Source organism: Pollachius pollachius, assembly GCF_949987615.1.
Source record: "Pollachius pollachius genome assembly, chromosome: 2".
Taxonomy (NCBI): Eukaryota; Metazoa; Chordata; class Actinopteri; order Gadiformes; family Gadidae; genus Pollachius; species Pollachius pollachius.
The window spans coordinates 9,145,341-9,156,191 of record NC_136935.1 but is presented as its reverse complement, the minus strand read 5'-3'; the positions used below and the strand labels follow the sequence as shown (position 1 = coordinate 9,156,191).

At 51.4% G+C, this 10,851-nt stretch overlaps 1 protein-coding gene across 3 annotated transcripts; it reads right to left on the bottom strand.

Moving 5' to 3' along the window:
* Positions 1-1,069: 1,069 nt before the first annotated feature.
* entpd6 (ectonucleoside triphosphate diphosphohydrolase 6) lies at positions 1,070-10,461 on the bottom strand. 3 transcript variants are annotated; one of them, XM_079731071.1, is made up of 13 exons: positions 10,236-10,399; positions 9,315-9,623; positions 8,419-8,495; positions 7,769-7,912; positions 5,576-5,651; positions 4,683-4,718; positions 4,482-4,570; positions 3,724-3,800; positions 3,401-3,471; positions 2,750-2,989; positions 2,433-2,489; positions 2,149-2,252; positions 1,070-2,057 (listed from the first exon to the last, which is right to left on the bottom strand). In XM_079731071.1, exons 1-13 carry the CDS (start codon positions 10,267-10,269, stop codon positions 1,977-1,979), a joined length of 1,395 nt encoding a protein of 464 aa, XP_079587197.1. In that variant the 5' UTR covers positions 10,270-10,399; the 3' UTR covers positions 1,070-1,976. The 3 variants fall into 3 exon arrangements, with proteins under 3 accessions (XP_079587197.1, XP_079587198.1, XP_079587196.1); XM_079731072.1 differs by having other exon boundaries at positions 1,072-2,057; positions 3,724-3,803; positions 10,338-10,461; XM_079731070.1 differs by having other exon boundaries at positions 1,072-2,057; positions 3,724-3,803.
* Between the last annotated feature and the right edge of the window lie 390 nt (positions 10,462-10,851).

The following is a 10,851-nucleotide window of genomic DNA, read 5'->3' as shown; positions in this document are numbered from 1 at the left end:
GGGGCATTTCCGACATTCAGGCATGTGCCCCTATTCTAATAGTACCCCCAAATGGAATTATTAACCCTAAAATAGCATGATGTGGAATCTTTAAAACCAGACAGGAAATACAGTGGGAGTAAAATTAAAGAGATACTAAAAATATATAACTCTTTCTATAGAAAATATTGCCTATCCATATCGGCTACACGATAATAGACTGTGCCTTCATTTAGCTCTGTAATTTGAATGAATGAATTATTAATAGTTGTATTGTGACAGACTATTCTACTTTTATCAGCATGGATTTTTTTAGGGCTTTTTTAAGTAGGGAATTTAGGTAGGGAGTCCAGTCATCAGGGTTTGGCTGGGGATGTGCTTTAAGTTACACTGAGATAAGAGAAGCACATGCCACGTCCCCTTATTGTCCTGGACCGCTTCAATCTGCACGCTCGGCACCGACTGAAGGACTGATTATGGTCCCACGTTCACGCAACGAACACGCAGAAGCTTCTACGCAGTCGTGAACCTTTATGGTTCTGCGTCTGGTTTTAGTAAGCGGACCAATCACGCTCAGTGTGGAACTACAGCTGCAGTTTCTTGATTATACTTTTCGCTAAATGCTTATTGATGCCTTAACTCTGCTTATCCATTCGGCACGCATGATCGGTTGACGTTGAAGTACAAGAAGATTGAATAGTTAGTTATCAGGCATTTCCTCACGCACTGAAAGTTCAGATCCCATCTGTTGCCTCCACCCACCCCCAGGTACAACATGTGATCTGCTGCTAGTTTCACTGGTTTGTTGATAAGGCCCAGGGCATTATTCATGAAACCATTTAGATCCCCGGCTCCTCCTAGCTTAGCGCCGGGGTGTGTTGCTGAGCAAGTCACCCCACCCTCCGGACCAGCTGGCAGTGTATACGTGTGTATAAATGGGTGAATGCCAGATTCAATTCATTTCATTAAATGAGTAGATATTGTAAAGCGCTTTGAGAACCACTTAGATGAACAACCAATCATTTGAAAACAGCAGCCGTTCCAAACGGTGTTAAAGATCACAGTGTAGCGTTTAAAGACTGTTTTAATAAAACACATGAAAAGATATACAGTCTGTTGACCATCACAACGTGACTTTAAGACACCAGTACGATGGCACAGTAATACAAAGTACATTCTCAGAGAATACAAAAACCTTGGCTTGGCCCCGGAGAGCAGAGGTCAACTGACAGAACCCGGTGGTCACCTGACCTGAGTCATGTGACTCCAGACCATATCCAAGAGTGAGACTAACCCCCCCCCCCAAAAAAAACTGATCAAGACACTTGTGGAAACAAAGGAAGTTGTCCTTAAACACACAAACACACACACACACACACACACACACACACACACACACACACATAGACAAACACACGCACACAGATAACGGATTTTGGTGTACGAGGGGCGGGAGAAGAGGGCGGGGCCGGTGTGACGGAGGCCATGCCCACACGCTGCCCAGAGGACCCCCAGTCCGATGGGGGCCCCCAGGTGGCCCCTGGGCCCCCAGAATCACAACATCATCGGTCGTATGAACAATAATAAAAGTGTCTTCAGAGTCCAGACACCAACAGGAGCCTGAGGACAGACACCTCCCTGAACCCTCCACTTCCTGTCAGGGGATGGGAGGACAGGAAGTGGTGTCACAGCCCCGGGGCGTTGAGGATGATGAGGACAACATGGAGGACCTCCAGCTGAGCGGTGACTCCTGGTCTCAGACAGCCGACCGCCGCTGGGAAAACACGGGACAGCAGCCACTGCTCCTGATTGGCTAAGTGGAGCCCGGGTCATCACCTGGCGGATCGGATCAACCAGAGGAGGAGGAGGAGGAGGAGGAGGAGGAGGAGGAGGAGGAGGAGGTGATGTCAGTGTAGGGTCGAGGGGCAGGTCGGGCTGGATGAAAAGGTTCCCAGGCTGTGATTGGCCGGTCCGGTGGCAGAGGGGCGGGACCTAGGTCACCGCCGGTTGGCCTCCATGTAGTGGAAGATGGCCCCCAGCGCCCAGCTCGTCTCCACCTCCCCGATGGTGCGGGCCAGCTGGAGACACACGGGCAGAGAGACACAGGGATAGGTCACCATGACAACCACCAGGAGACTCCTTGGTTCACACCGGGGGGGGGGGGGCTACCTTCAGCTCCTTGTCGGGGGGGAAGCCGAGCTCCTTGAGCAGAACCGAGACGTAGGTGAGGTCCAGACACAGGAAGGGGCTCTGATCTGTGGGCCTCTCACACACTGGGAGACACACACACACACACATACACACACACTTAAATCTTCTGAAGGTCTTATAAAGGTTCCACCGAGCGATCATTGTGATTGTAAACAGGAACATGCACCGGGTCGGTCTCTGAGTCGTGTTACGTGCAGTGTGGTGCAGTACCGTGAAGCCGCCACACGGTTGCGCTGTCTCACCTCTCTTGGCAGCATTAGTGTAGTCGGAAACTTTAACTGTGCCGCCTTTCTTCGCCTCTGTCGACGAAACAAGACGACATACAGACGACTTATTTATAAAATAAATAAATTCAGCGCCTTGAGGTTGGTGAGGTTAGGGGGAGGGTGAGGTGAAGGGAGGGTGAGGTGAAGGGAGGGTGAGGTGAGGGTGAGGTGAGGTGCTGATGGAGGGTGAGTGTGAGGTGAGGGGCAGGTAAGGTGAGGGTGAGGGTGACGATGAGGCTGAGGTGAGGTGCTGATTGAGGGTAAGGTGAGGTGAGTGTGAGGCTGAGGCTGACCAATGAGCTGCAGGTCCACTGCCAGGTCGTAGTAGAAGGAGAAGGCGTAGAAGTCCAGGTCCCGGGTCTCGGGGGCCGGCTGGACCCTCCTGTAGAGGAGCTTCTCCACCTTGGTCCGGCACGCGTCGTAGACCAGCTCGCCCTCCTTCTGCCCCCTGACGGTGTAGACCACCTCCCCGTGCTGCCACGGGCAGGACTGCTCTGGAGCCAGGCACGGGCTGACCAGCTCCACACTGCCTGCTGGGAGACCACATAACACCAGGGTCACATTACACCATGGTGACATGACAGCAGGGTCACATGACAGCAGGATCACATGACGGCTCGCATTCATTATGAGGGGGGCAGCGCCCCCTGGTGGTCAGGGGGGGCAGAACTGTACTGAGATATACAAATAAATAAGAGAGAGAGAGAGGGAGGAGGTTAGGTGAGAGGGAGGAAGGGGGAGGGAGAGAGGGAGGGAGGGAGGGAGGGAGGGAGGGGAGCAGGGAGGTTCTGGAGCTAAACCCCAGCAGCTCTAACAGCTGTCGGACGAGGAACTAATCTTGGTGAAGCGATGAGGTAATGGCTGATTTATTGGAGAGGGGCGGGGCCAGTGGCACTGACAGCGAACTAAAAGGAGGAGGAAGATGAAGAGGAGGAGTGACCTACCGGGGGCGTCCTGACCCTCGACGCCCCCCAGGACGGCCAGGCGGGCCGAGAGGAGACCCAGACCTAGATAGCTGGAACAGAGAGGACACGTTAGGCTAGCACACTAACACACGCTAACACAGAAACCGTTAGGCTAGCACGCTAATACGCTAACACAGAAACCGTTAGGCTAGCACGCTAATACGCTAACACAAGCTAACACAGGACACGCAAAAACGCTAACACAGGACACACCAAAACGCTAACAGGAGGGGTTAGGAGGGGGGAGGAAGGGAGAGGAGGGGTGAGGAGGGGTGAGGAGAGGGGAGGATGGGGGAGGGTACCTGTGGGAGTAGAGGGTGTAGCTGGTATTGAACATCTGGATGGAGCTGATGAAGTCGATTGGAGACGTCTGGATGGTCTTCTGGAGGGAGAGGAGCAGAGCTCAGACCTCCTCCCGGACCCGAGGAGGAGCAGAGCTCAGACCTCCTCCCGGACCCGAGGAGGAGCAGAGCTCAGACCTCCTCCCGGACCAGGGGAGGAGCAGAGCTCAGACCACCTCCCGGACCAGGGGAGGAGAAGAGCTCAGACCACCTCCCGGACCAGGGGAGGAGCAGAGCTCAGACCTCCTCCTGGACCAGGGGAGGAGAAGAGCTCAGACCACCTCCCGGACCAGGGGAGGAGAAGAGCTCAGACCTCCTCCTGGACCAGGGGAGGAGCAGAGCTCAGACCTCCTCCTGGACCAGGGGAGGAGAAGAGCTCAGACCACCTCCCGGACCAGGGGAGGACAGGAGCTCAGACCACCTCCCGGACCAGGGGAGGAGCAGAGCTCAGACCTCCTCCTGGACCAGGGGAGGAGAATAGCTCAGACCACCTCCCGGACCAGGGGAGGAGAAGAGCTCAGACCTCCTCCTGGACCAGGGGAGGAGAAGAGCTCAGACCACCTCCCGGACCAGGGGAGGAGCGGAGCTCAGACCTCCTCCTGGACCAGGGGAGGAGCAGAGCTCAGACCTCCTCCTGGACCAGGGGAGGAGCAGAGCTCCGACCTCCTCCTGGATCGGGTCCAGGAGGAGGTCTGAGCTCAGTCCGGAACTTCTCTTACCTCGTCCTGGGGGTTGAAGGTGATCTGGGTGGAGCCTCCGCCCAGGTCCAGCATGCCCACCGTGGGGGAGTCAGCCGCGCCCAGACCCCCTGGAGGGAGGGAGAGAGGGAGGGGGAGGGAGGTTACTAATTATGGAATATGGCTAAATAGTGTAAACACACCTTCTTGGATCGTGTTAAATGAGGCTTCTGATTGGCTTACCTGTCAGGAAGTTTACAGTGATCCATGCCGAGATCCCTAGAGAGAGAGAGAGCGAGAGACAGAGACAGAGACAGAGACAGAGACAGACACACACAGCATCTGTGAGGTGAAGCCTGGAGAGAGTGAGGGTCTCTGAGCGCTGACCTCTGCCCTCTTAATGCTGCGGCCACATTAGTGCCTCTTACCACCGCTGTATCAGAGCTGACCCCCACCCGCGGACCGGGGGCTTTGGGAGGCTGTATCACTGGAGCTTTGACGTAAGACACTAAGAAGCAATTTACAAACAAACAAACGCACAGTGACCGAGGGATGAGGGCTGAGCAAGCTGGAGGCGGTTACTTAGCAACCGCCTCATCCTCTGGCGATGGCGAGCGGGCACCACTTAGACCTTCAGATTACCCATAAGTCCCTCCATCCCGTCTCATCTGGCCGGATCAGGACGCTAACTGACCATAGGACCACCGTGGGGAGCTGGCCCCGCCCCCGGGCTAGCGCTAGCACAAGCACTAGCACTAGCAATAGCACTAGCTGGATGCTAGCTGGGGGCAGCGGGAGGGTAATGAAGGAGCAGCAGGATTAGAGGCTGATTGTTCTACCTAAGCCACTCTGCTGAAGAGGATAATGAAGAGATAATCAGGACCCCCCCCCACACACTGAGATTAGACAGCACATTATCCTACATGGACACAACTGTTGTCTGAACTACTTTAAAAGGATTGGATTAGAGTCTGGGAGTTGCATCTGTACCATGCCTTTAAAAACACGATCCATGTAGAGGTATTTATAGATGTACTGGGTGTGTGTAGATGTACTGTGTGTTTGTATGTGAAGATATACAGTGTATCTGGGACACTGGTATTGGTGGACACACGCCTTACCCCCAGCCCCCCTACCTTCATCAGTTCCGTCCATGATGGACACGGCGTCGCTCCTGGACAGGAAGGGAGACTCTGAAAACACCGCCCTCACCTGGAGAGGAGGAACAACACTTTAGATGGAGCACGATTGCACACACACACACACACACACACACACACACACACACACACACACACACAGTGAGAGAGAGTCCAAGAGAGTGAGAATGAGGAGCAGAAATCTCAACCCTTCATAAGAACAGCAGTGTGCTTCATGTACCTCCCTACTAGCTTGTATTTAGCTGCTCTTTATTATGCAATTGACTTACTTTAGCTAATATCCTAGCGGTAAGCTAATGCCTCTCCATCCCTGATGCTAGTGCTGCTGATTTTAGGGGAAAGTCGATTAAATCTTTTAAGTAATCAGTAATAACAGGACGAGGCCATTCAGCCAAAATGAGTTAATCGTGGCTTTGCCTCTCTCACTGCGGACGCGGAGCCAGGGCGCAGCATTGTTGCGCGGTGGCAGCGTCCAGGAGCGACCGCATAGCAACAGAGAAGCTACGGTAGCTTATTATCAGCTAAGACCACGTGAATGTTCATAGACTAACGCTGAAAGCTGTCATCTTCACGTATGTGAGAGAGGTTAGGATAACAGAATCATACCGGCCAAAACCGGTCAGACTGTTACAAACCGGTCTGGGCGGTTCAACCGGTACAGACCGGTACAGTGCTAGGATGATCCAGGCTAGTCGTCCCTTAAACACACAATGCTAGATACATAAGGAGATACATCTACCCTAGCCCAGAGTAAGGCACCTCCACTGTTAGGGTTAAGGGTTCTAATCCCAAACCTCCACCTTCTTTAGTGAATCAATCCTCGCTGCTGCTAAAGTCACTGCACACAAGCTCAGTTTCACCCGGAATAATATTTAGCTAATTACAGAATTCAGATTGCTGGATTATTTGGTGTAGCAGCAGTTAACAGCAGTTAACTAGCTACACTATTTAGCCACAGCTTGCTAAAGTATTTAGCTTGTGACAGTATTAAGCTAGTTAATGTATTTAGCTAGCTACAGTATTGAGCTACAGCTAACTACAGTATTTAGCTTGTGACAGTATGTAGCTAGTTAGTGTATTTAGCTAGCTACAGTATTGAGCGATAGTAATTAGCTCCATCTAGCTACAGTATTGAGCTGCAGTATTTAGCTCCAGCTGGCTCCAGCTTGCTACAGTATTTAGGTAGCTACAGTATTGAGCTCCAGCTAGCAGGGGTGTAACGGTACACTGAAGTCACGGTTCGGTTCATACCTCGGTTCAGACATCACGGATCGGTATGAGTTCGGTACAATGAAGGGAAAAGAAAAAACAAAAATGCAGAAGGGAATTCTTTTTTATTGTCTCAGGTTGTACCACCTAGTGTCATACAGTCTCTCTCCTGAGCTAGCTGCAACAGCCTGAACTGTGTAATCTAAGATCCAACAAGTACCCCACATCACCTCCAGACTCCATCCGTAACAAAATAAGAATTGCTGAATTTTCAGTTATTAAACTGAAAATTCAGTCTTATTTATGAAACTGCAAAGTACACAGAATTTGCGCATTTCCACCGGAGGGTGCGGTACAATGATGGTTCGGTGTGGCTTGGTGGAGTAGTGAAGGTGTGTTTCGGCGCAGCTCAGTTACGGCTCGCGTTTCCACCGCCGACAGTACCCTTATGGTGGGGGGAGGGGGGGAACGCGCACAATGAGCACAGATCAACCATGTAGGACGTGCAAGAAGGACGGCCAACTTTTGTGTGTCATTTTCTTCAATAAACTAAGCTTTCGTCGTTGGCCAGAAATACCTCGCGGATAATGTGTTTGTTTATCATCCCCGTCACGGAAGTGCGATTCTGTCAACCAACATACAGACCTCGGTGTAGCTCGAACTTGTCGGAACCCTTTCAGGCATCTCTGTTGTCCCTGAAGATCGCAGATCTAACGTTAGTTCGGCATTACAATAATTAATTCGCACACCAGTTTTATTTAATTTTATAGCGTGTATTCTCCGTGTAAATCCATGCACCGAACCGTGACGTCCGTACCGATTCAATTCAATACGAATACATGTATCGTTAAACCCCTAGCAGCTAGCTACAGTATTTAGCTAGCTACAGTATTGAGCTCCAATATTGAGCTCAAGCTAGCTACATTATTAGCTCCAGCTAGCTGCGGGGTCTGCTCCCACCTTGTTGAGGAGCTGCGTGGCCTTCTCCCCGGGCAGCAGGCGCAGGCCGGCCGTGGCCTTGAGGACCAGCGGCGTGCGGCTCCAGACGGCGGCCGGGATGGTGGCCTTGGCCACCTCGAACAGCTGCAGCAGCCCTGTGGTGCACTGGGCAGAGGGCAGCGGTCAGCATGAGGACAGCGTCGTTACAGCAACATGGACCGGACAGCGTCGTCACGACAACAAGGACTGGAGAGCATCATCATGACAACATGGACCAGCACCACTTCTGGTTTCTTCCAAACAACCGTTGCTAGCGGTGGATACCAATTATATCAGATAAATGAATTAAAGAGAGTGCTGCCGTTTTGTTGAGTTGTTGGACTCAGATAGGGTCAGTATATATTAGAATCAAAAATGTTATTTTGTCTACATTTTTCGATGTTCTGACAACATCCATGTTCTAGGTTGTTATCTGAGTTGTCATAGGCTCTCCTATTTCCTACTCTGAGGTGGACGTGAACACCTCGTCCAACACTGAGGTGGACATGGACGCCTCGTCCCACTCATAAGGAGGTCATTGCAGTGAGTCCCATACTTGACACGAGCCGGAGCACAGCAAAAACAGTTGGGGATGCTTCAGTTAGTGTTGGTGAGTGTTGTGGAGACTTTACCTGATCTGGGTCATCAGCGTAGGCAGACAGGCCCGGTTTAATGGCTTTGAACGTTTCATGAGCCAATTTAGGAACCGCTGTAAGAATAGACACAAGAGTAACAAACACCACCACCACACAGGCTTAACATTCCTGTTGCCACTATCAACTCTGACCACTTTCATAATCTTATTTGACCAAATATTTGATTAATCTCTAAGCGCACATAACATCTGACCCCTACCTACATTTCAGTTGTCATAAACCTCTTAATGACAATCCATGACCGCATAACTACAGCACGCTGAGAACCAACTATTAGCAAGCATAGCTCCCAGGCTAGCTGCAGGGCTAACAACAAAGCCAAAAGAGCACTCAGCCTCTGATTTAGCTTAGCATTGCGATAACTAAGCCATTTGGCAAGCCATTTGCTAGCAGGGTAAGCCTAATAAAAAGCACTAAAAGGCACTAATGAGTTTGTGTTCATTTTTTTGTGTGCATCAAAGCACATCTCTGGAATCAAGAACAAAGCTTCTTTTGTTCCAAGCGGGTAATTAATACATTTATAGCTTTTAAATACACTAAGAGCAGAACCATGGGGCCCAGAGGGCTTCCGTTGTTATACAACTTAATCTACTTTATATGAATGGATGTTCCATAATGAGTGGCCGAATGCCCCCCCCCCCCGCTGAGAGAGGGATTAAAAGGGGGTCAAAGGGTAACGAGCATTTCATAATGAACGATGCAACCGAACAGAATCAAAACATACTGAATACTAAGATTCATATCCAACCTTCATTAGCTGCGTGTAGAACCGCCCACATCTAGAGGGATGCAGCCTAGCCTGTTCTACTGGTTCTACTGGTTCCACTGGTTCCACTAGTTATACTGGTACCACTGGTTCTACTGGTTCTTACCGTTGAGCCGATGGAGGAACTTGAAGACGTGGATCCTGGTGCCGGTGGATCCGGCGTCGATCATCACCCCGTAGCGGAAGTGCCAATTAGCCGGTTCATCGGTGGCGGGGCCCGGGTCGCCGGCGGGCCCCCGGAGCAGCGTATAGCCGGGGGGCCGGTACTGCGCGGCCGCAGGCCGGGCGTAGTGCTGCTTCACATACATGAGGTAGGCCAGCAGGCCGGCCACCGACAGGAACACACTGGCCAGTCTGGGGATCCTCATCGTGGAGCCTGAAGCCGTTCTGTGGCTAGGAGCGGCGCATCCTGACGCTGGAGGAGAGACGCGTTACTGAACCAAGGTCCGAGGACCACTGCTCTGCACCTCCAGGAACTTCTCACCAGGCCTCTAGGGGCTCTGGGGGCCTCTAGGGGCTATGGGGGCCTCTTGGGGCTCTAGGGGCCTCTGGGAGCCTCGGGGGGCCTTTAGGGGCCTCTTGGGGGCCCCTCCAGGAACATGCCCACCAGGCCTCTAGGGGCCTCTAGGGGAATCTAGGGGCTCTGGGGGCCTCTGAGGACCAGGGGTAATCCCAGGTGGTTCTCATCACCGCCGTATTGCAGGAATGTCACGCCTGCGGTCGGATTAGGATCCACCAATACTGGAGAACTATTCAGCTATGCAACAGCGATTACTGGGTTATAGCAATCCATTGGGTGCCAGCTACACAAAGTATAAACAATACACACATATATATACACAACTATAAAACACATCTCTAGACCCAGACATCTATAGACCCATACACATATCAATATACCCACACACACACATATATAGACCCATACAGACATCTATAAACCCATACACCGTCTATAGACCTATACACACATCTATATATAAACCCATACACAAGTCATATCTGTACCCCCATATACACAACACACCGTTTAGGTTTGGCAGTATGTGAGCTGAGCTCATCCAGCCTCAGAGAGTCACCCAGCCAACTGCCTCAGGTTGATGGGGATCGGAAGTCTGCTGAGTCTTACCGGCAGACAGACGTTCTGGAGCAGGTAGAAGTCGGAACGTATCGGCTCAGGTGACGGCAGAACCCGGCTCAGGTGACGGCAGAACCCAGCGCTCCACTGTCTTTTGCCTCAGGGAAGCTGCGTTCAAGTCATGTGGGATTGAATCAGTAATCGTACCATAGTAGCACGATTTTGCGTTAGTAGACCACCCTTTGATGGCTATGCTTGGCCATTTGATGGCTCCACATCTGTTTTTCTATCGATATCTTTAAGTGTGACGATAATGTGATGGCTGAGCAAAGCTGCATTTCTTTAGAACAACAGGCTTTGGCTGACGTGAGGTGCCTGATTTGTGTACTGTACTTTTTGTTCTCTTCAGTCGATCCTGTATTATCTGTTGGAGGTTTCGGAATGGATCCAAATATTTCCTATTTTAAATGTATTGCCCGTTGGATGTTGACGAGAACAATGTTCAATATTTACAATAGGTAGATTGGCTGTGTGCGGTTACTCCCGTATAGAGGAACGCAACATC

Coding starts and splice junctions, on each gene's coding strand:
- entpd6 (XM_079731070.1), bottom strand. CDS start 10,269: ATGAGCTCAGCTCACATACTGCCAAACCTAAACG. Junction 4,571..4,682: donor CACTGTAAACTTCCTGACAG/GTAAGCCAATCA, acceptor CCCTCCCTCCAG/GGGGTCTGGGCGCGGCTGAC. Junction 2,990..3,400: donor CGAGGGTCAGGACGCCCCCG/GTAGGTCACTCC, acceptor GTGGTCTCCCAG/CAGGCAGTGTGGAGCTGGTC.